This window comes from Anabrus simplex, chromosome 2 (assembly GCF_040414725.1).
Source record: "Anabrus simplex isolate iqAnaSimp1 chromosome 2, ASM4041472v1, whole genome shotgun sequence".
NCBI classification, from domain to species: domain Eukaryota; kingdom Metazoa; phylum Arthropoda; class Insecta; order Orthoptera; family Tettigoniidae; genus Anabrus; species Anabrus simplex.
This window is the reverse complement of record NC_090266.1, coordinates 180900285-180925429: the sequence shown is the minus strand read 5'-3', so window position 1 is coordinate 180925429 and position 25145 is coordinate 180900285. Positions and strand designations below refer to the sequence as shown.

The 25145-nt window shown below is 39.2% G+C and overlaps 3 protein-coding genes across 3 annotated transcripts in view; 2 read left to right on the top strand and 1 right to left on the bottom strand.

Moving 5' to 3' along the window:
- Window positions 1–25145, top strand: part of DUBAI (Deubiquitinating apoptotic inhibitor) — a 378846-nt gene that overhangs the window by 91250 nt on the left and 262451 nt on the right. The window lies entirely within an intron of this gene.
- On the top strand, window positions 166–4545 carry LOC137498585 (uncharacterized). The gene is made up of 5 exons (XM_068226448.1): window positions 166–620; window positions 1163–1353; window positions 3504–3691; window positions 3793–3881; window positions 4365–4545. Exons 2-5 carry the CDS (start codon window positions 1167–1169, stop codon window positions 4543–4545), a joined length of 645 nt encoding a protein of 214 aa, XP_068082549.1. The 5' UTR covers window positions 166–620; window positions 1163–1166.
- Window positions 7616–11049, bottom strand: LOC137498584 (putative nuclease HARBI1). The gene is made up of 4 exons (XM_068226447.1): window positions 10799–11049; window positions 10472–10654; window positions 10164–10284; window positions 7616–8453 (listed from the first exon to the last, which is right to left on the bottom strand). Exons 1-4 carry the CDS (start codon window positions 11047–11049, stop codon window positions 7953–7955), a joined length of 1056 nt encoding a protein of 351 aa, XP_068082548.1. The 3' UTR covers window positions 7616–7952.

The following is a 25145-nucleotide window of genomic DNA, read 5'->3' as shown; positions in this document are numbered from 1 at the left end:
CCGCCATTCCTCTTCTAGTACTTTATTGCTATCGACTCCTCTATTTGCAATACAGTCAACAGCAGAGCTCCTCCATCTCATTCTAGTATGTCCCCTAGGCCTCTTTCCAGTCACTGCATCCATGAATGTTCTCCTTGGTATTCTCTCTCATGGCACTCTCACCATGGGTGGATTTCTAAAACGAGGTTCAGGCCGTGGTTTCAAACCATGGCTTTTAAACCGCGGCCGTGGTCTAAGTCCCTGTCCGATTTCTAAAACGTAGTCTGAACGTGGCCGAGGTTCTGAGCCGTGGTTTCAAGTATTACTGTCGGCAACACTGTAGCGGAATCGACTTTTCGTCTTCCAACGGGCCGTGAGTGGCACGACCATTGACTTTTCGTAGTGCAATATGCCAAAAAACAATCGAAGAGCGGCTTCGCGAAGAGAAAATTGTGTTGCAGTCCTTGTCCATCAGATAATCTTTTGTGTACTATAGGAATTTGGTGCTCTATTGAATCCCAAATAAATATCCGCAAGACAAGACAAGAATTTGGTGCCGAGTGTCGAAATTGTACAAGTATTGTATCTGGAAGAAGCTCATATCCATTTGAAGAAGAATTGCACATAGAAGTTACAGTATCGTAAGTATATATTACACTTTTTATGATTTAATATAGTCTTCTGAAAGTTCTTTATGTAGAGAGCTTCTTTCCTTTGTTTATTTCTTTTATTTTGCATTCAATATATATCATTCATAATAATATATTGAGCGGTATTACGAAGTGAAAGAATGAGGTTACGAGTGGTGAGGTGAATTGTGTTTTACAGGTATTTTCATCGTGTTTATCACCATGTATGACTGTGTTACTGCTTGTTAAAATATGTAGCTGTTTGGAAATTAATCAAATGGCTGTATACTGCTTGATGCCTCACTGTAATAACATTGATATCTTTCTTCTGAATGTGGGAATCAGTATGCAGACAAGTATTTTTTCTGGTAGCTGTAACACCTCACGCCGTTTTATTTTTAGTATTCTAGTTTTGGTACATTTTACTTTTTTTATTCACCTGGAAGTTTTGTCTAAATGTTAGACGTTTTGTTTGACTGTTGATCAGCATACTTATTCTCCACCTATCCCAGTTAATTTACTGAATATATATATAAAACTGTTTTAATTTTCAGGAAGATGGCCAAGTTCAACTGCCGAGAGAGAGAGTTGTTGGCAGAGATATGCAAAAATTATCCAATTCTAGCGGATATGGGTTACCATCTTGACACGGTAACGAAGAAGAAGGAGGCTTGGGTGAAAATCCAAGCCGAATTCAATTCAATGAATGCAGGGAAGCCTCCAAAAGATGTGCCTCAGCTAAAAGGTTTGCCAGATTTTTATCATAGTATAATAATAGGCTACATCAAAATAATTCAGATTGGTACTCAAGAACACTAACCCAAATTTAACCACAAGCAAGTTATTTCCTAAAATAATTCAGTGCATTATCTTACATTTGTACGTCTCTTATAAATGAACAATGTCATTACTCGACAACCTAGCATCGTCTTAGTCAGACAATTCTGATTAGCTTCTCAACGCTAAACCGCTTCCTATATTACACAATCTATTTAGTGTATGAGAATTTCATGCTTAAATTTGAAGGGATTCTTCCAGAAGTATGTATCTTCTTTTAACCCTCACCAGCGCAGGAACTGCTGTTTAATGTTGTCATTAGGGATGTAAGTAAGTTCTTGGTGACTGGTACCAACTGATGTAACATAATTAGTTCCTGGTACCAACTTCACTTAGATCCTAGTACCAGTTGGGCTGTTTTATTTATTCGTGGTTATTTGCTACGGTCATGAATTAATTCTTCGTTGCTATGGTAATCAACAAGGTATTGTTAAACATGGATGTTGTTCCGTACAGAGGTTGCTATGTCGCAAGTATTGATTTTCGAGGGAACAAATTATTCTTTAGATGCTCTCCAATAAGGTATGCTAAATTTGGTATAAATCTTCCTTCCATTCTCCTATGTACGTTAAACTTTGTTTATGTGTGTGTGTATGAAGTAATTTTTCAGCATTCATCTACCCTGGACCATTAAAAGTGTTACTTTTCAGAGGCATGGCTAGTCAGAAAATCATTTGACTGGATATGTTAGGTCCGGCTAGTGACAGAACCATTGGTCTGGATAGGTTAGGTCCGGCTAGTGACAGAACCATTGGTCTGGATAGGTTAGGTCTGGCTAGTGACAAAGCAACTGGTCTGGATAGGTTAGGTCCGGCTAGTGACAAAGCCATTGGTCTGTGATCAAGCTAACGTTACAAGCCACTAGGCCCTCTATTTCTTATTCATATTAAATCAGAAGTGGTGCAATCTGTGCTTTACAATGTTCAGATCCGTAATTACTGCATGGCTACCTCTCAACTATTTAAACATGTTATTTGTCTTTGATATTCATATTTAATCATGGCTGGCAGTGGCACGAATTGACTCTGCCATTGGCTGAAGATTTGTCCTATGAAACGCCACTCCCATAATGCAAGACAGTGAGATATTATTAATTTTATATGCCTATCCTTTCCATTCTTCCTCCGGACTACAATTATGATTGTTTAGTTGGTAACATTGCCTCATCGTTCTAGGTTTTTTTTATACCGCCTAAGTTGGTCATAACTTCTCGCTGTCTTGAATTATGGAAGCAACGTTTCATTGGCATATTCAACAAATGGCAGGGTCCATTTGTGCCACTGTCAGCTATGATTATTATGTTACTTATCTAGCAGATGGAGGACATTTGAAATGATACTTCTGAATTGTAAAGTACTCTGTAGAAATATCTCAGGGCTGCCTAAATGTTGTGATTGATATAATAGTTGTAGTGATGACAAATTAAATTCCACGTATCTTCAAGACAATAAAATAGAGTAAATATAGTATTAATTGGGCAGTTTCATGTGTGACAGACAACAAGTGGTAGAATAGCTTGAGCATTTATTTCCTCTTCAAATATCGGTGGACAGGCATGTATTAGTCTGTTTTAGATTTGAGTAGGCCTGTAAAATTTAGTGACTGACATGATGAAAAAAAACCCTCAAATTTATTGCAAGTTGAATCAACTGCAATCTTCCAGTGCAGGGAACTGAAATAATTTGTACTGTTACTGTAAGAAGGTAATTAATGCTTGCTTAATATGGACAAAGACATTGTTGAAATTAAAAACTTTTAGGAGGTTCAGAACCATACTTGTGACTCACAAAACAGTATAAAAGTGTTACCCAAAGGTACTTCCATTTGTAAATTAGCAACATTACTGGCAAAAGTGGTATCTTGGAAGTACCATTTAAGTCTATTATAAAATTCTAACTCTGATAGAATTATTAAAACCTGGTCTTTGTATCTATAACCTCATCATTAGGAAAGTTTTCTGTTTTTTATTATTAGGACCCCATTTGATGACATAATTATGAAATTACTAATTATCTTACTGAACATTTCAAAAATTTGTAATTTTCATTTTGTGCACAGGTTTATGGAAAAGAATGAAGATAAAGGCAAAAGGCGACATCGACGCGCAGAGAAGGGATGCCAGACAAACTGGGGGAGGTCCACCGAAACCACCTCTGGGGAAACCCGAGCAGATCCTCTCGGAGATGTTCGGTGGCCAGTTTGATCCTTTGCCTGACACCATAGATGATGATGCTGGTGCATTTCAGGTACCTACATGATCAATAGACCCAGACAACTTTGCTTTGGTACGGCAACATTACAGTTGTGGATAATGTATTCTAATTTTCTCCTTTTCCTTTCATTTTAGGAAGGACCTGGAGAAGAAGAGAGTTTGGGGGCAGAAGAAAGGATGCCCCAGGAAACTCCATCCTTTGAAACCCCAACCAGGTCATCAAAGTATGTAAATAAGTGTTAATTTTTATTTTAGAAATGACATTATTTCAAGTTCTGCAGGGTATTGCGACTCGCCCAGTCCCTAGCGTTGCGAGCTTGTCCCCTGCCAAGCACTTTGCCGTAATGTACTTCTCGGCACTACACAAGTTCCCCTTCTTTGCAGTCTGCTAAGAGCTTTTTTATCAGTGTAAGGGTCAGTTCAGTCAAGTGTTCATGTGTTTAGTGCTCAGTGTGTTGTTCCAATGTTATTTTCATTATGGAAGTGTGCGTATATACATACTCCCTTCATAAAGTGCAGGAAATCTTGTGAGAAAACACTGACTCAGTGCCGGGCAAGTGCCCGCATTGCGGCAAAGTGCTAGGCGGGAGAAAGGCTTGCAGTACAAGCGACTGGGCAAGCCACAATCCCCCCCGCATGCTTAAAAGAATGTCCCTGTAGAATATGCACGAAATTTGATTAAAACTTCCAATGCTTCTCTTTTTTAGGAGAAAGTGTAATGACCAGATGCTCCAGACAGAGCTCCTAGAGATGGCCAGACTGGAACACCAAAAAAAAATGAAAATTTTGGAAATAAAACAAAGGACACAGGAAATGAAGCAGAGGAACCAGGAATTAAAATGTTTGTTGTTGGAGCATCAGTTGAAAATAAATAATATTTTACCATAAAACATGTTTTATTTTTATAAATAATAATAAATTTAGTACTGTACCTACTGAAGTATTCAAGCTCTTTAGGCTTTTTTTAGTTATGAAATTGGGCCGATGACCTTCGATGTTAGGCCCCTTTAAACAACAAGCAACAACAAGTTATGAAATTACCAGCATCAGCCTTGCACGCCACTGTGGTGATAGGTTCAATAGTGCCTTGTAGTCATGATCTAATTACAAGTGCCAGTACAGGACATGCCCGTGGCTAAGAGGTAGAGAGAGGCTGTGAGCTTGCATCCGGGAGATAGTAGGTTCGAATCCCACTATCGGCAGCCCTGAAAATGGTTTTCCGTGGTTTCCCATTTTCACACCAGGCAAATGCTGGGGCTGTACCTTAATTAAGGCCACGGCCGCTTCCTTCCAACTCCTATGCCTTTCCTATCCCATCGTCGCCATAAGACCTATCTGTGTCGGTGCGACATAAAGCCCCTAGCAAAAAAAAAAGAGAGGTAGAGCAATGTGATTGAGTCACATAAGTCACTTTACAGTTAAAGATCTGTTACACACAGGAACCATATGAACTAACTAGATTAGTTAGGCTGAGGGATTTATCTGAGATATTTCTCTACATTTTTTTTTTTTTTTTTCTCAGCCTAAAGATTAAGATAATTTGAGCTATGAAAGTTTGCCCTTCCCCTCTCCTTTCCAGTCATCCTCATGAGACTGAGTGCATCCAAAGGCATAGCCAAGTGGGGGTTACACCCCCCCCCCCCAAAAAAAACACTTTTTACAAAATAAACAAACTGGCAATAACAAAGTTAAAAGTTGACTTGATGAGTTGGCTTTTTTTGAACTTTTAAAGAGGCATAATTGTAAAAATGACAGATTTCTTTAATCTGTTTTCCAAGAGGCTTTGAAAGTTGGATTTTAGACTGCAATCTGTATATCAACATAATTCACTTGTATCAGTGTCCTTATAAAGACACTCGTGCATACACGCACAAGCACCTTCATTATGGTATTTCATTTTGTAGGTATCCCCCCAAATCAGTAGATCCTGGCTATGCTACTAAGTGCATCCCATTTGCACCCAGGCATGCTTAATGAGGAGCTATTCCCATATCCTAACTTCAGTGATGACATCTTAAATTTGTTATTTTATACTAGATAAAATGAGTTGATTAATGCCCTAATCTTCCCAACAAAAAGAAATATAATTTAGTCTCTGTACATAAATTAGGAGGCTTGTAAAAAAAAAAAAAAAAAACTCCAGCATTACATAGCAGAGTGCGTTGTAAGTGACCTTGCTTCAACATGCTTGTTAATGTGCTATCAACATGTGACCAGCGCATGAGCTTAGCTGATAAAGTCGTGTTAAACTCAAGCTCGAAGCTGACTCATTTCATGCAGAAAGCCCTTAATAATGATAGGCATCTCCAAAAACAAAATAATTTAATGTCATGGAATGCACAATTACGGTCGATGTGGCAGACGTAAATCAGTCTTGTGTTACTGTAGCATGTAAGATCACAGTGATCAAAACTGTGAATGAATCTTATCTATGCAATAACCTGTGTTATCACTGTGTTTGTTGTAAGGAAGGGTGAGTTGGTGGCCCTGCACTGTGCAGGGGATGTGCCTGGTGATTGAGGTAAGGATTTATCCCAGGCTACTTAACTAAAATACTGTATGGAAACTCATTATAGAAATACCAGCAAGGTTTTGCAAGCCCGACTAACGAGCATCTCACGAGATCTACCCTCCCTTCGTAAAGTTAATTTTAAAGCAGATAAGCGCAAGATGCATAAAGGTTACGAAGCCAATAACTGATGCACTCAGGGGCATAGCCAAGGGGGGTGGGGTTTTGAACCCCGCAGTGGAAATTAAAAAAGAAAAAGGAAATAAACTGACTAAATTTCATTAACATAATTGTTGAAGCAATACATCTGTTAATCTATTTTCTAAGAAGCTTTGAAAGTTGGATATTAGATTGTAAACTGAACATAGGCTCCCATATGCTGTAAAACTTTTGACCCTGATCATTTTGTTTTTATTCTGTATTTTAACGTAACATTTTTTCTAGAGTACTGAAATCTGAATATGAACATAATTTACTTGTCAGTGTCCTTATAATGACAAGCCATGCATGCGCACACCACACGCACAAGCACCTTCATTTTGTTCCATCATCATTTTATAACTATGACCCTCCCCCATCGCCGATCCTGGCTACGCTACTGGATGCACTTATGACAGAAAACCAGTCTGTTAAAACATACTACTTTTTAGGCATCTCTCCTTTATCCGGGCTTGAGACCGGCACTAGGGCATTTCCTAGAGGGGGAGTTAACTCCCACAGTTGCCTATACCTTTAATAACTGAAGATAAATTCTGACAGCTAGGGCTGGAGGGAGGAACACAGCACGTGCCATTTCACGATGTTGCCACATTCTAGCATTCCTTTCTCTTACCCCTTGCTTCCAGCTCACTTGTTCCCTCATTCATTCGGACCACTGTGATCTGTTGTAGACTACCTGGCCATACTGTGACTGACTTGGTCTCATGTTCCCTTGTCTTTAACAGGGACCAGGCTGATAAGCTCAGACAGTAGAGCGCTGGCCTTCTGATCCCAACTTAGAAAAGGTTCGATCCTGGCTCAGTCAGGTGGTATTTGAAAGTGCTACAGGACGTAAAATCAGTGACATTATTATTCTTTAACAGGGGTGGTACTTATAACCTGACAAATCCTTCAACATGCCCTTTGTCCTATACTTTGTCTCTGTACACCTTATTGGCATAAGTATAGGACATAAAACAAATAAGAAAAAGTGAGTTAGAGGGGAAAAGGGTACGGGGGGGGGGCCAAAAATCATGTGTACTCTTTTCCACACCACCCAGCGGTAGAGTACCTGGCGCGTTTTTTTATAAAGTGGTATCCCCAGTAGGCCTAATCCACTGACAGTGTTCTTAATCATACGCAAAACATATATTGAAATACAAAGATTGTATGTATTTAGTATTTGAAATACAGTTAGATACTAATGGCCACAAAACAGAAATGGAATGCCTCTCACACTGAACTGCTTGCGACAAGATCCAACTTAGAAGTGAGAGGTTTGGCAACTCCAGGCAAGACGAGCTGGCCAGAAGATTTATCTCCATGGCAACTTTACCCGCCATTCCTTTTATCCCGCCCCGGCAGGCAGTAAACGGACCTCCCTCTAAGAACTGTCAGAATTCAACTTTAGATATTGGAGGTATAGTTGTACTTCCTTTTAAAACAATAATCACTGCCAGTTCTGCTTTCTTATACTTCCTAATGGTAGAGATTCATTATTAAAGAGAAGTAAATAATAATACTGAAAACTGGATGTTGCTTTCTGCTTAACCCATTGATTAAATTACTTCAATGCACTTTAAGGAAATCATGCAAAGTGCATGTTGATTATTTGATTCCTCCAGTTCACTCCAGTCATGTTGTCTCTTTCATCTGGCAGACCTACATGATTTTCGTTTTCATTAGGAATCTCTTCATCTTCAAATTCAGGTTCTCCCCTACGGATTGCATAGTTGTGTAGTATGCTTGTAGCAATGATGACCAACTGTGTTGTAGGGATTTTGGTCCTAAGGGTATACTGGAGACAAGGAAATCTTCTCTTCCAGATACCAAACACCCTTTCTACAACATTCCTTGCTTGACGATGAGCAATGTTATACCTCCTCTCAGCAGCATTTCTCTCTTGGAGCACTGGGGTTAAAAGATATTTTTTGCAAGCATATCCACTATCTCCAATCAGGTGACCATCATATCTGCCTTGTTCTAATTCATTATGAATCACAGAATTCCTGAAAATTCTGCTGTCGTGAGTTGACCCAGGCCATCTTGCAACGATATTTGTTATGTGCATATCAGCATCACAGACAACCTGAAAAATTTTTTGTCGAGTTATTACTACAAATATCTTACATGAAAAGCAATACAAAGTTGTTTTTTTTCAAATTTCATTTGAGTGGGAACCTTAGTGAGTTTTTAAAAATTAAAATTCAAATACCATTGTGGTGGTTATTCTAAACATGTGTACAGATCTTGCTGCTTGTCCGCTGTAACATTTCATAGCCTTCGATGAACAATCTAAAATGTAGCGAGTGTAACAGCAGGGGAGAGGAAGGAATTTTACTAAACTCATTTGTGGTTATGTAATTTCTTTGGTCTTCACAAGTCTCTGTATGAAGGGAAATAGAACTGAAAGGTCTCTTATCAGATATTACGTGAATAGTTGATGCATTTTTTTAGAGTCGGTGGTGGTTAATATGTAGTTATGGACTGGGGAGTATGGTGAAGTAATAGATACTGAGACTACTAGAAACTGAGTGAGAAAAGGAAATATATGGTTCTTAGGAGTTGATTTGCTTAAAAATTTAATTTTTCATTATTTATTGTGCTAAAAAGAGCTTTTTCTCCATAACAGGATCATTCCAAATGCTCCATGCACAAAAGTTGAAGCTGAATCTGCATAAAAATGTACATACAGGTTCTTCTTTATACCAGGCCTATACTAGTCTAAATTTTTGCAGTTAAGTTACTGTGTAGAAAGTAATAACAAATTTGCAACAAACAAGGAAAGAATACAAATTCCAACTGACTAAAAGCATCTATAATAAGATGATGCTCACCGAGATTTTTAGTCAATTTAAGACATTACAGACAGCGCTGGTTGTTAGACCAGAAGGATTATATGCTTCGGAGACCATGTGCATGAATCGAAAAGAATAGTCAATCAACTACTGTACTTAAAAGAGAACACAGGCTACTACAGACGATCTTAGGCAACAGATAGGTTGATAGGCAGGTTCGACTGAAATCCAATAAAGAAGCAGGCCTATACAGTGAGATGGAACTGATAACAACAGCAGTTAGAAAGAGAAGATTGATGTTCTATGGGCACATCTTCTGTATGTATAATGACTGGCTCACAAAGTAAGTCTATAATTTTCTAAAACCAAAGGCATCTACGTTGAGATGGTTCCAAGTGTGTGAGAAAGATATGAGAGAGGTGGGCATTACGGAGGATGAATTCAATGACAGAGTTGGTTTCAGAAGGATGGTGAAAAGGTATCAGGGTTTTATGGTCGGGACAGAGCCCAGAAGATCTCCCTTTACCAGAGGAGTGGAAAAAAGCGCTGATCGACGGGCTCAAGAAATACTAGAAGAATGTCAAAGCCAGCACATGAACAAGACACGGACACTGAAAATGAGAGTGGTTGTTAACATGCCGTTCATAGAGGCTCAATTCAAAAGAAAAAAGAAAATAATTATTTCAAATATAGGCTCATTCGACTTCATGAATTTAAGTAAGTGTAATGCAGAACGGTTAGTTGTGTTTGTACAAAGAAAGTTTCAAAGAGATTACTGAAAAACAGACAATGCATAAGAGGTCACACGTTATTAAGGCCTACTTTACAGAAAAACATTTATTTCTGGAACTGAGCCAAATTTAGTGGACTTTTTTGCCTCTTAAGTCAATACTAGCCTACTAAAATTAAAAAGAAATTCAGTGAATTATAATAAACATTTTGAACTTACTAAGGTCCCCTCAACTTAGTTATTGATAACTCAAATTATTATATCCACCAACCTGGCAATTGACAGAATAAAAGTGCTTCCTGTTATAATATCGCTGAGCTTCTTGATGGCTTGGGGCTACTATTGGAATGTGGGTGCAATCTATAGCTCCTATAATTCCCGGGAAATTGCTCCTGTAAACAAAATTATGTAAATACATTATTGTAAACATTACTATTTTTTAGGTTATCTGAAAGAGAGTAATCATTGATATAAATAACTGCATAATTGCTACGTATTTCAAGATACAAATGTGACACATGGCATGATTTTCGAAGCACACACACATATTTAGGCCTATGAAGATTTGTTTATGCTCACCTTGATAACTCTGAGAAACGAGCAGCAATCTGAGGATGCTGTTCTCTTCTCGGAAAATAAATGAACCGTCGTTTCAACATCGCTATCGCTCTTGAAACGCCTTTGACCACACGGCAAACAGTGCTCTCGTGAATTCTAAAAAAGTCACCTGTTATTATGTGGAAAGATCCACTAGCATAAAATCTGAAAGTAAAAAGTAAAGACAGGTATTCAACTGCAATCCTAAAGTAGGGTAAGCATATCGTTATAAATACCAAAGGAGGTAACGCACAACTTCGGTACCGTACCGGTACTTTACCATGAAACGTACTTTTATAAATCTCTTACCTTAAAGCTATCAGAAGCTGCATTAAAACAGTTAACCCTGCACCTCTTGTATCTTTGCGGAGGTTAGGTTCCAGCATACGAGCTAAATCTCTCGTAGATTCTTTCGATAAACGAAATCTTCTCCTGAACTGACTCTCGTCGAACATTTCCAGTGGATTAGTCCTGTCCCTCAGTATCCTAATCCTAGGATTGAACGCTCTTGCTAAATCAATTTGACGTTCGTAATCCCGCAGCTGAACAAGCGCCTCCATTTTACACTACGTAGCCGAGGTTTTAAACCTACCACAGCCGTGGCCGTCGTCTGAGACCGTGGCTTCGAGCCATGGCTTCAATATGCGAATGAAACCTCGTTTTAGCAACAGGAACGTGGTTTAAAGCCATGGCCGTGGTCCGAACCTCGTTTTAGAAATCCACCCCATGTGTCCAAACCATTTTAGCTTTGCTATATCAATCTCTTCGTGAGGTTTACACACTCCCGTGCTTCTCCTTATTTCCTCATTTCTTATTCTATCTCGTCTTGTCTTTTCCTGTATGCTTCTCAAGAACCTCATTTCAGCTGCTTGTATCTTACTTTGGTTCCACTTAGTTAACGTCCAGGCTGCTGAAGCATAGGTCAGTGTAGGTTTATAATAGGACGAGTATAAAAGTTTCTTGCACTTCATTGGCACATCTTTGTTCCATACATTGTCTCACACACTGGTAGAATCTTGCAGACTGCTGTATGCTTAAATCAATTTCTCCATCCAAATTTCCATCTTGTGATATCACGCTGCCCAAATATTAAAAAATTTTCACCACTTCAAGAGGTTCATTTCCTATTTTTATCACTCCCCTGGATTTTCTGTTACCTCTTGTCATGATCAAAGTCTTACTTTTCACAGTACTAATCTTCATTCCATAATTTCTTATCTCCTCATTCCATAAATCAGCTTGTGTCTGTACTTCCTCTTCATTATCTCCCCAAACTACAATGTAATCAGCAAAGAGCATAGACTTTACTTGCTCGCCCATCATCATCTCCTTGATATGTAGAATTCTATCCATGATGATAATGAAGAGTAAAGGAGACAATACACTTCCCTGTTTTAAGCCTGTCTCAACTCTGAAGCATTCAGTTTGACCCACTTTGGTTCTAACACAGTTTTTGCAATTTTGATAATATCCAATACAATCTGCATTGTTTCATTCCCAATTTGTGCCTCTGTCAGTGTTTTCCATATCAAATTCCTTGGGACACTGTCATATGCCTTTTCAGTATCTAGAAACGTTACTGCCATGTCCTTTCCATATTCCCAGTACCTTTCCAACATTTAACACAATGTAAATATTGGATCAAATGTGGACCTGCCTCTTCTGAATCCATACTTTTCTGCCAATTTTCCCTCTACTCTGTCTCTTATTCGTCTATCCAAGATTCTTTCAAGGATCTTAGCTGTTTGAAGTATCATTGTCACTCCTCTGTAATTTTCACATTGCTTCCTGTCTCCTTTCTTGAAAATTGGTATAATGACCCCTTTCGTCCACTCTTTTGGAACAGTCTTTTCTCTCCATATCACTCTGAAGAGTCTATACAACCACTGTAGACCAACTACTCCTGCTGCTATTATCATTTCTATGGTGACCTCGTCAATTCCAGCTGCCTTGCCTCGTTTCATTCTTTTAGTGGCCCACTCGGTCTCTGCCATGGACACCTCGTTTCCTTATCTTCCATCTGCACTAAATCTGGTTCTTAGATTTCTCCTGGTAGCGAGGTATTTTGCACGTTGTAAAGCTGTTCAAAGTATTTTCCCCACCTCTGCAATATATCCTGCTTCTGTGTCATCACTTCCTCCTGTTCATTTTTAATGAAGTTAGCACCTTCACTTGGGTTTTTCTTCTTTTTTAACCCACTGGAATAAGATCTTTTTATTTCCGGTTGTATCTTCTTGCAGAGATTCAGTGAATTTTTGCCAGCATTTCTTTTCCTCTTCTTGAACCACCTTGGAGCACTCTTTCTTGCAGTGCCTGTATTCTGTTTTGCATTCTGTTGTTCTGTTTCTCAGCCATCTTTTTCAAGCTTGTTTAAACTGATTATCAAAATAATTGCATGCATTAATGGGTCTTAGAATACTTCATGACGCGGCAAGGGTTGGCATTACTGAATTACGGGAGAAGTGCCGTGGCGGGTCCTACTGTACAGGGATAGAGTCACTATACTGTGTTGTAATGCAGATGGAAGCAAGAGACTTTCTCCCCCTCGTCATAGGAAAGTTTGACAAGAAACGATGTTTCAAGGGCATTGGGTTCATTCTGTGCAAGTACAAGGCATCTAAAATGCATACTGTACAGTAATCCAATGAATTAAGCACCTGCACAGGGGGCCAGTATAGATTTCTCCTCATCTTTGAATCATGTTCTCTTTTTGTTTTTGTTTTTCATTCGGCAAGGTTATGTTTGCCAGCGAGTTATGCAAGTGCATCATTTGAATACTGTAAATGCACCTTGTTGGATACATATTGGAAATAGTGCTTTTCCATGGCATTTGAAAGGTTTATAGTGTGAATTAAGGTTAATTACATGCAGTCACGGGTCTTAGAACATTTTGTGACACCGCAAAGGTTGGCATTTCAAAATTATGAGTTGGCGGTTAATTCAAATTCACGTAATTCAAAGTCCAATTTTTGCGTCCCAACAACTTTGAATTAACAAGGTTTTACTGTACTGCACACACAGAGCAAAACGGCTTGTATGAGCAGATACATAACATCTCCAAATTTGCATCCGTAATGGGTGCCACAACATGCTTGTAGATTAGCAGCTAGAGGGCAGTCTACAGTTAAAACACTGAGCGTGGTGACATTCACTAGTGATAGGAACACTTACTGCAGCTTAGAATATGCTAAATGTGAATTGATTGTGACAGTACAACAATTTTATGCAAGATATCACACTGCAGCACATACAAACAAAACAATTCATATGTGATTCAAGAAATTCCAGTTGTCTGTGATTCCTGTGTGATGCTAACTGAACAGGCCGGCCAGGACCATCACCCGAGACCATCAAGCATGTGAGAGAATCATGTCTAGGAGCCCTAAAAAGTCACCTAATTGTACGTTGTACAACTTGGGAATTATATTGTAGTTGTCTCGGTGAACTCTCCGATGTATTCTACGCAAACTATACCGGCTGCTGCTGTTGCAAGTACTGAAACCCAGTGATTTAAATCGTCCTGTATAGTTCTGCGTGGATTTTCAAGAGCGACTAGAGGGCGATGGTTTTGCTGAGGAACTGCTTCTTAATGATCAAAGTCAAAGCACTTTCAACGCATCTGGCACAATGAACCATCACAATGTACATGTTTGGGGCATGCACAATCCTCACCCATAGTAAATGTGTTTTGTACAGTTTCTTTTGCCAAAGGTCAATGGACTGTTTTTCTTTGTGGAAGGAATTGTTACCAGTACAGTGTATTTAGGTGTTTTGACAGAGTGGTTAGTGCCACAATTACAAGAAGATAGTAAGGGCTTCATTTTGTCGTGGGATGAGGCATCACGAAATGTACATCAAGCTGTTCATGATCACCTCAATGCCAGACTGGCAGGTCTTTGTATCGTTGTGACCACCAGTATTTTGTGAGAAAGAAGTGAGTACTCTGATGAAATTTTCTTAACATCAATCTGTTTTCTGACGGAATGTTCAGGAATGAAAACCGGGTGGACCCAGGATATCTTATTTGTAAATTGCAAGTAACAGATATGAAGGTAACAAGAATGATTGCTAGGGTGAACAATGCCAGTGCGTTACTCAGAATAAGGAGATAAAGGCTAAGTTAAGAATGTACTTCATGGATGAAGCTGTGTGTATGGGCTTAGATGATGGTGTTGTGCGAAATGAATGGAGTAGAGTAAGCTATCAAGGAGAATAATGGACTTGGCCTTGGAGGTTAAGAGAAGTAGGGGAGACTAAGGTGATAATGATTAGAGTTCCGAGCTCGATAGCTGTAGTCGCTTAAGTGCGGCCAGTATTCGTTAAATAGTGGGTTCGAACCCCACTGTCGGCAGCTCTGAAGAATGTTTTCCGTGGTTTCCCATTTTCACACCAGGCAAGTGCTGGGGCTGCACCTTAATGAAGGCCATGGCCGCTTCCTTCCCAGTCCTAGCCCTTTCCTGTCCCATCGTCGCCATAAGACCTATCTGTTTTGGTGCAACGTAAAGCAAAAAAAATAATGATTAGAGTCTGTGTTTAATGATTTAAAGATAAAAGGTATGGAAGTAAATGAGGCCGTGGAGCTTGCATATACAATAGAGGATTGTGGTGGTGCTTCATTAATTTGGAGGCTTGCAGACTGAATCCTGAAAGGCATAAGAGCTTATAAAGATGTATGTGGATGTATGTATATGTATGTATGTATGTATGTATGTATGTATGTATGTATGTATGTATGTATGTATGTTAAGAGAAAGTACAGAATGTTCTATTTCAGCTGCTACATCGGTTTGCCAGTGATCTGAAAATCTTAGGGAAAACTATAAATGTTTTGTCCAAGTATGGGATTTATTATTAGTTTTAAGGCATATGTATGTGGAATAATGTATGACATAGGTGACAATTACAGCACTAAATTAAGTATTGGGTAATCTTCCAGTTCAACAAAACTGAAAGAAAGAATTTGAAGTGTAATAGTATGTAGTAGGAAGACATTTAGAATGTTTGGTTATCCCATGGCATTGTATGGGCTTAAAACGTGGGTAATAATTTGTGCAGAAAAGACTGGAGACTTTGAAATATGATATTTTTTAAGAATATTTGAGGCGAGATGAGTGGGTGAGAGGAAAGGCTTTAGCTAAATTTGACTAGAAGATGAAGTAGATGAATTATACACATCTTGAGACGCCCAGAAAATTTTCAGTTTGTTTTGATGGGAAGTATAGGTAGCATGTAACTATTCTCATGCTTATACCCATATTGAAACTTGCTATAGTTTGCATACAATTTTTATTTTTGTTTTCCACCTATTCAATAAATAATTGTTTTTTGTCACTAGAAAATCATTTTACTACAATAGTACATTAACAGGGACATGTTTCGCTCGACTTCCAAGCATCCTCAGCCTTTATAACTTTTCTCAAGTTTAAGACATAACATTATTAACTTTACTTATAACTAATTTGTACTTAATATTTATTAGTAAAATACATTAACAGGAGGACATTTGTGAACACAATGAACAGATTAACATTTAAAATAACAGTGTAAAAATTGGAATAGACATTAATTCTCTAAACACTGATGTCCAAAACATGGTAATTCCCAACAACAATGAAAAGATTTGGCTAAAATTCTCATAAATTTCTTCGTTTCACTCAATTGTTAATGAGCTATTATATTGTGCTAGTTTGGGGAAACAACCAACAAGATGTACCTAGCCGTTCACAACCAATAGATTATTGCAGCAAGCATCAAATTAATACGAGATGTAGAACATTAAGATTTTTAACAGGCTTTATGGCTCAAATTTTGAGCAACACAATACAATAGCTCATTAACAATTGAGTTAGTAAAAACAAAGAAATTTATGAGAATTTTAGCCAAATCTTTTCATTGTTGTTGGAATTACCATGTTTTGGACTTCTCTTAGAAGTAATGTCTTTTCCAGTCTTAACACTGTTATTTTAAATGTTAATCTGTTCATTGTGTTCACAAATGTCTTTCTGTTAATGTATTTTACTAATTAATATTAAGATTATAATTAAGTACAAATTCGTTATAAGTAAAGTTAGAGTTAATAATGTCTTAACCTTGAGAAAAGTTACAAAGGCTGAGGATGCTCGGAAGTCGAGCGAAACATGTCCCTGTTAATGTAGTATTGTAGTAAAATGATTTTCTAGTGACAAAAAACAATTATTTATTGAATAGGTGGAAAACAAAAAAAAGAATTGTATGCAAAGTATAGGGAGGCAAGAATTGGAGAGGGGAAATGAAGACATGAATTATAGAGTGGATGTAGCCCACATTAATTATGTAGTGGTGAAAAGGTTAGCTTGGAATAGCATGGCATGTATAGTTGCATCAGACTGGTCATACCCACAAGGGAATTGTCCATACTGTCATATCGAAATCGACAATGAAATTTTCCAGAGACCATGAGGAGGCCCATAAAATAGCGATGTACAAAAATGTAGCTGCCATTTCAAACTGGAAGGATTCGAAATCTTGATACAAAATCCGTGTGACAACACAGCTTACTGGACAACCCTTGCTTCTTGCTGGCTCGCGCGGCGCACAGCGAAGTGGAGTTGCAGTTGTGCTAGATAGAGAGAGAACGAACTGGCAGGCTGCTACACACAAAGGTCATTTCATTGTTACGGAGCGAATGTGAAACATAAATGAGGTGCGTTAATCGCATGATAAAAACACAAATATTTTTGGCACCATGCACAACAAATATGCACTTTGAGGCCACATTGTTCTTCAGTTTTCTTTACTTGTTTGAAGGCAATATTTCACAGGCACTTTGAACTCGGGAGGTCTCTCCATTGTATAATTGGTTGTGAACCTTGAATATTTAATCGTGTCGTTGAACCGTGGGGAAGAAAATTGAAAATGAATGAAAGACTGCATTTTCAGTATGCTGTTTCTCTGATGAACGTCAAACTGAAAATCTTCACAAGTCGGCACAATGTCTGTTGAGCAGCGATACAAAGCCTTCCACTACCAGAAGAAAAACTTGTCCAAGGGCTGTATTTTCCCTGTAGTGCCGGGAGGAATCTGGAGAATTTCTATACTGTTGCCTGGAGGTATGTCTTCAAGGCAGCTCTTATCACTATAAGTAGTCGAGGAATCTAGCAGTAGCAAACACTAAATGGGAAGAAGTATTCTTTAAACCAACACTTTAATTCCCTTTTCCCCATTTTCCCTGTTACAATTATATTTCTGGCATGAAACATTTCTTCGGAAACTCTCAGACAGAATGTTCTAGTTGCCTCCTGTAGTACAATGAATAATTTCGGGAAAAGAGTATCGCCCATACTGATTGTAGTCATAATTGTGTACGAATGGGCGAGTGCACTAACAGATTGAGCAACTGTTTCTTTATGTTTCTCACCAACAAACGATAGTCCTTTTCGCTTTCATTTCACGCACGAAACCACTCTGATTAGTATTTTATATTCCAGCTCGATGCCTGCAGAAGTGGATACCAGATGGACCATCTGTACTTAATTCTCTTTTTGATTTCAACCTTCTAGGTCTGCTGAAGATATGTGTTAACTGGCTAGCGCAGAAAGCTCAAGGTAATTTGGTCGCTTCAGCTGGTCACCAGGGCTGTCCACATCGAGCTATATGCTAACGCATGCAATTCTATTACACATTTCCGTATCGATTTCAGGACCTTACAAATCGAAATAGCAGCTGAATTTTTGTACATTGCTTTCTTATGGACCCCTCATCCTTTCTACCAAATTTTATTGTTGATTTCGATATGACAGTATGAACAGTTACCTTGCCAGATACAACCAGCAATAAAAACAAAATGGTAACTTTAGTTATTGTTGAGACATTTCTTTTAGTCTCTCTCAGCCCAGTGTTGGGCTATCTCAACTACTGAGTTGTTTCCCATCCATAAATCTTCAAGGGTGCACTGGAATGGAGTGGCAAGGCAGTTAAAATGTGGTTCATGTCTTGAACTTGGCCACATTCACATACAATGTCATCTTTGTCTTTAAAACCCCCATCTTGCCAGGTTGGTTTTCACTGGTGCTACTCCTGTTTTCAGCCGGTTGGGTATTCTCCACGTCTTCCAGTCCAGCTGTACAAGTGCAGAAGTGGATACCAGATGGAGTGTCTATACTTAATTCTCTTTTCGATTTCAGCCTTCTAGGTCTGCTGAAGATATCTTCTGCGCTAAATATAACACGCCTTTAATTGAAGGTCTACTTGAATTTTTCAGTGTATGTATTCATGGGCTGATCTTTGGATGCTTGGTGGATAGATATACGTGCAGCACTCTAGAGCTTGTAAAGATGTGTAGCTTTCATGCAGCTGGTAATTATGCAGCACATTTCATTTAGGGTGTCATCAAGTTTCTTTGTGTGAGTGGATCTGTTCCAGATTCAAAAAGCATATTCTGCTGTTGAGAAACACAAGCTTCTCCTTGTTATTTGTCAGTCAGTCATCAATGATCTGCATTTAGGGCAGTCACATAAGTGGCAGATTCCCTATCAGTTGTTTAGCCATCTTTTTCTTAAACGTTTTTTAAAGAACTTGGAAATTTATCAAACATTTGCCTTGATAATTTATTCCAATCCCTTACGCCCCATCCTATAAATGAATATTTGCGCACATTTGTCCTCTTGAATTCATAGTTTTAAAAGCTATCAGAACAGTGGGGTGTACATCCCATTTACTGCATGTTCATTTCTTCAGGATGTGCTCCATTCTGCAACTTTCTTGGCTGTATATCCTCAATGGTTCTTGCGTGAATCTGTTTGCTTAAAATTTTGATCACCGAGCTCGATAGCTGCAGTTGCTTAAGTGCGGCCAGTATCCAGTATTCGGGAGATAGTGGGTTCGAACCCCACAGTCAGCAGCCCTGAAAATGGTTTTCCGTGGTTTCCCATTTTCACACCAGGCAAATGATGGGGCTGTACCTTAATTAAGGCCACGGCCACTTCCTTCCCACTCCTAGCCCTTCCCTGTCCCATCGTTGCCATAAGACCTATCGGTGTCGGTGGGACGTAAAGCAACTAGCAAAAAAAAAAAAAATTGATCTGCCTGGGACATGTTTAGATTTTGTTGTGCCAGTTTTGGATGCAGTTGGAATGCTCACTCTTCAGTTTTTGAACAATTTGGTCTTAATGCATTTTTAAAAATGGTATGTTCATTTGACAGACAGGGCTTTTGAGAGTTTCTCTTAGACTTTTGCAAATGTTTGATCTTGTACAGCAAGAGTACGGTTGTTTGCATAAAGAAAATGCTTTATACTGTGTAGAAATTAACATTCATGCGGCCGAATATCAGTAGAATCGAACCCGCATTCTTTTTAACGTACGTGATGATTGCTTTGCATGTATTTATAAAATTTATTTAACACTGTGATGGCACTATGAATGGCAATTACTTCGCTTTCGTAGAAAAAGTGTAATACTTTACATGTGAAATTAGTTCCGTTCACATGAACTGTTATGTTTATGTTCAAACTTGAATAATAACACTGGTAAGGCTTTAGCTTTAGAATACTTTGATAGTGAAAATAAGTTCCGTTCACTACTGGTCATGGGTTCATCTAAAGATTCCATGAAATTACAAGTTAATTCACACGTGAAGTTTTGATGTTTTCCTAACATTCAGATTTCACTTGAAAAATACAAGTCCTAAGGCATTGTTCAATATTCTAAGTTCGCTATCAGCAGAAATATTTCAATCACTTTGAGATATTTACCACCGGAGAAAATACAAATCCTAATGCTCTGTTTGAGATTCTAAGTTCGCAAGACTATTGAAATGTTTCAATCACTTCTCACCGTAATTTCATATAGTTGGCTGTAGATTCCGATTCCGTACTGTCACATCGCGGCACAAACTCGTCAGCCAACCGTTCTGGTTAGACTGTGTTATAAGACTGTGTCGTGTTGAATTCTCGCTCCTCTTTTATACCAAAGTCACGAAGATTGCAGCTGTTTCATTTCTTTCAATATCTTCCTTAATCCGAGGTGTATTTTAACGAAACTTGGTGGTATTGGAGGTATTAAAACGATGTATACAGTGTTGTTGTTATTATTATATTCGTATTGTAATTCCTCTACGAGTTATTTATGATAGAAAGTTTGGAAGGTTCTATGGATGATTCAACTTAGCCTTGGCGAGCCGGGGCTGGCTCCTACTTCACTCGCCCTATGTCACTCGCAACGTGCTTGCTGTTGCCAGCTGCTCTGTTGGCGTGCGGCGCGTATTTTAAGTTTGGACTCTAATGCTGGACCAGCGTTCCTGGTACATTATTATTATTATTATTATTATTATTATTATTATTATTATTATTATTATTATTATTATTATTTGACTTACTTGACTTAATTCCTGTTGTTCCTTGTGGAACATACGGCATCAACAAAGCATCTCCATCTGATCCTGTTGCCAGCCAACCTCTTTACCTCTCTCCAGGTCTTGCCTTCTTCCATTGCCTCCATGTGTACAGATCTTCGCCACGTTTGTTTGGGCCTTCCTCTCCTCCTTTTACCCTGCGGGTTCCAATCCTTTGCCTCTCTCTCAATGGCTTCATTCTCTTTCCTCAACGTATGCCCTATCCATTTCCATTTCCGCCCCTTTATCTGTATGGCCATCTCGGTTTCACCCGTCCTTCTCCATAGTTCATGATTGGAGATTACTTCCGGCCAGTAGATGTTTAGGATCTTCCTTAAACAGCGGTTGACAAAGGTCTGCAACTTGGAGGTAATCACTTTTGTCATTTTCCAGGTCTCGGACCCATATAGTAGAACAGCCTTGACATTGCGAAGTTTGGTCCTGGTAGATATTTTGTTATTCTTCCTTACCGGATAGAGCCGAACAAAGGCACCATTTGCTTTTTGTATACGTTGAGAAACATCCTGTACTGCTCCTCCATCTTTGGTAACTACACTGCCCAAGTAGGTGAAACTATCCACATCCTCTATAGGTTCATCACTGAAGACAAATGGGTCTAGTCTGTTGGTGTTCATCCTTAGGGTCTTGTTCTTCTTTGAATTGATCGATAGTCCCACCTTTTTTCCTTCTTTTACCAAGTCTTCAATCTTTGATTGCATTTCACCATGTGCCTCAGACAGGAGACACACATCATCAGCGAAGTCTAGGTCTTCTAACCTATTAGCCAATCCCCACTGGATATCACGTTTCACATTTCACGTTACATTCCGCATTACCGCATCAATCACCACCAGGAACATGGTTGGCGAGAGGATACAACCTTGACGTACTCCTGAACGTACAGATATAGACTGATACACGGCCCTCATGTATGACTCTGCGTGTATAATCACGGTATGTTTCCTGAATGAGGTTGGTAATTTGTGATGGCACTCCATACTGCTTCACTTCCTTCAACATAGCTTCTCTGTTGATCGAATCAAAAGCTTTTTCAAAATCGATGAACACTGCATAGAGGCGAGATGACCACTCAGCACACTGCTCCAGAATTATCCTCAAGGTGTTTTTTGGTCTACACACGAGCGATTCGATCAAAAGCCTGCCTGTTCCTGTCGGAGCCTCAAGTTGATATACTCCTTAATTCTGTTCAACAGAACCCTGGGGAAGACTTTGCTAGGGATTGAAAGAAGCATAATGCCCCTCCAGTTGTTACAGTTTGACGTATCGCCCTTCTGTGGCAACTTCACCAGCAACCCACATTTCCAATCTGTGGGCATTTCTCCATTAACCCATATATTCTCAGATAGCGGCTGCAACATATTGGCAGTGGTATCCATATCAACCTTCATGACTTCTGCTGGAATATTGTCAACACCTGCTGCCTTACCAATATGCAACTCTCTCAATGCCCGTTTGATTTCCTCCACTGTTGGAATGCAGACTTTAATCCTTGGGTTAGGCTGGGTTTCTTCCTCTTCTTCTGCATCTACTTGCTTCTCCAAGTAGTGGTTTAACACCGCAGAGAAATGTTCCTGCCATCGCTTCAGTTGATCCTTGGAGTTTGTTAGGAGGACACCATCTTTGTTTCTGACTGGACGGTTTTTCTGCATCTGTTTCCTTGCCAGAACTCTGGTGATGGTATAGAGTTCTCTAAGATTTCCCTTTCTGGCTGCCTCCTCTGCTTGTTGAGATAGGTCATCTGTCCATTTCCTTTGATCTCTCCTCACACTTCTCTTTACTTCCTTATCCTTCGCAGCATATCTGGATTGCAATTCTGCCTTCCTTGCTCGTGTCTTACATGCATTCATTACTTCTTTATCTCTTTCCTTTGTCTGATAATTTCCCATGTCTGGTCAGTCATCCAGTCTTTTTTCCTCCTGTCCTTAAAACCCAGGATATTTTCACTTACTTCAGTAAATACAGATCTAGTCTTCGCCCATTTTTCCTCAATAGTTTCATCCTCCACCTCAGTGAGTGCTTTGAATTGATTCTTTAGTTCTACCCTGAAGGCTGCTTTCACATTTCTGTCATCCCTTAGCTTTCCAACATCATATCGCTTGCTTATCTCCTCTATCCTTCTCTTTTATGCCTGGATCTTCATTCTAAAGGTAGCCACAACAAGATGGTGATCACTACCAATGTCCGCACCTCTCGTGTTCCTCACATCCAACAATGAACTCTTCCACCTTATTCCAATAGCCACATGATCTATCTGGTTTTCTGTCCTATGATCCGGTGATACCCATGTCACCTTATGGCAGTCTTTATGTGGAAATATAGTACCACCAATAACCAAATCGTGGCTTGCACAGAAGTCCACAAACAGCTGTCCATTCTCATTTCGTTCCCCTAAACCATGCCTTCCCATAATATGTTCAAGTCCTTCGTTGTACTGTCCCACTTTTGCATTCGAATCTCCTCCAACTAGGATGATATCCTTCCTTTTCTGTTTCTTAACCGTTCTATTAAGATGGCCATAGAACGCCTGTTTGTCTTCCTCCTCCGCCGACTCCGTAGGTGCGTAGCGTACTGTCAACACAATGTTTCTAATATTGGTCTTAAAACGTGCCACTATAATCCTTTCTGCAACTGGGTACCATGCCATAAGGCTCCTCTTGGCCTCCTTATCCATTTATATACACACACCTCCATAACTCGCTCCATCGCCCTCGGGTCTTCCAGAGTATACAAATGTAGCTCCATCGTGGGTTGCCAATTCCCCAAACTCACTCCATCTTACCTCACTCAAACCTAGGATGTTCAGGCCATAACTCCTCATACATGCCACTGCTTGTCGTAGCCTTTCACTTTCCCACAGAGTCCTCACATTCCATAGCCCAATTTTCGTTAGCCTTTTCAAGCCAAATGTCGTCATCTTTGGATCAGTTCAGTTTCTCATTGTTGATGTTTCTGTAATAAGGTAATTTAAGGTTGTGCGAGTTATTGGCCCACATTACCCGAGCTTGGTGGTGGGGCTGCCACCTACGCCTCCAAGCCTGCTGTTTTCTGTTGGGATAGTCTCCCTTAGCCTTTGAAGATCCCTCTTCACCACAAGGCAGTGGCTTTCCTCTTTATTTTACCCCAAGAGGAAGGGTTGCCTTCTCCGCCAACTTTGCCATACCAAAGGTTTCCTTCTCCGCCTCGGTTGCCGTTAAGGACTTCACCAGAGCCCCGTTAGCCGTTACTTTTCAGAGTTCCTGTAAGGCCATCACAGCTACTGTAGCGGTCCTGGGGCACACAAGGTCCCAGCTGTACCTCACCCTTACAGGCTATCCCCTACTTCGTACCGTTGCCCGTCCCCCACGACGTGGATGAGGGGTTGGACTTATGGTGGACATTATTATTATTAGGAGACATCAAATATTCTGTTCTAAAATATTGAATGAGTTTTTATTTTATTACCGGGATGTTCCACCAATAAACACAATAAAGGATTTGATCTTTATGCCTTTTTTTAATGGTATGTTCACTTCTTTATTAATTAATGAATTAATTATAATTCTATGATATACAGTAGTAGGTTTATTGTGTTGATTGGTGAGACATCCTGGTAATATTCCAGCTAAACTAGAAAATCATCAACACGGAAATAAAAATCATTAATTATGAACAATTTGTACTTGGTGGTAGTCTGAGAAAGTATTATACAACTCGGCCAGCAGAATTTTATGTTTATTGTGCTATAGGCAGCTGACAGATCTTTCAGAGTGACACCAGTGACTTGTTCCTCTGGAAGTGTTCCTCAGTGTGCTCTGTGAGGACCTGCCTTATATATTATTTGCCTGGCCTAAAACCAGCTTTTTGTTGTTTGATCTGAGATTCAACAAGGGGCTGGATTCTTTCAAGTATCATTCTCTCATAGAGTTTAAAAAGATGGCATTGGAGGAATAAAGGCTGGTAGTTGATGGGAATATATGTTTTTATCCCTAGTTTTAGAAGGTCAGTAACTTTCAATTTTCTCCACAATTTAAGAGATGTTTCTGTTGTTCAAAAGTTGTAAAATAATCTTAAAACCGTTATACTACATTTCCAAAGTGTTTGTTCAGTTCTGTGCGTATGTCATCTAGACCAGCTGCTTTAACATTTTTGACGTTTTTTAAAGACTGTTGTTAAGTTCTCTTAAGAAAAATGGGACAGCAATGATATCTATTTCTGTCTGTATTTGATGAAATATTTTAGGCTTGAAGAGTTTTTCATTTGTCTTTCCATTTAAGAGAAGCTGATTGTG

Coding starts and splice junctions, on each gene's coding strand:
- LOC137498584 (XM_068226447.1), bottom strand. CDS start 11,049: ATGGAGGCGCTTGTTCAGCTGCGGGATTACGAACGTCAAATTGATTTA. Junction 10,285..10,471: donor CGTTTCTCAGAGTTATCAAG/GTGAGCATAAAC, acceptor TTTTGTTTACAG/GAGCAATTTCCCGGGAATTA. Junction 8,454..10,163: donor TTTATTCTGTCAATTGCCAG/GTTGGTGGATAT, acceptor AAAATTTTTCAG/GTTGTCTGTGATGCTGATAT.
- LOC137498585 (XM_068226448.1), top strand. CDS start 1,167: ATGGCCAAGTTCAACTGCCGAGAGAGAGAGTTGTTGGCAGAGATATGC. Junction 1,354..3,503: donor AGATGTGCCTCAGCTAAAAG/GTTTGCCAGATT, acceptor TTTTGTGCACAG/GTTTATGGAAAAGAATGAAG. Junction 3,692..3,792: donor ATGATGCTGGTGCATTTCAG/GTACCTACATGA, acceptor CTTTCATTTTAG/GAAGGACCTGGAGAAGAAGA.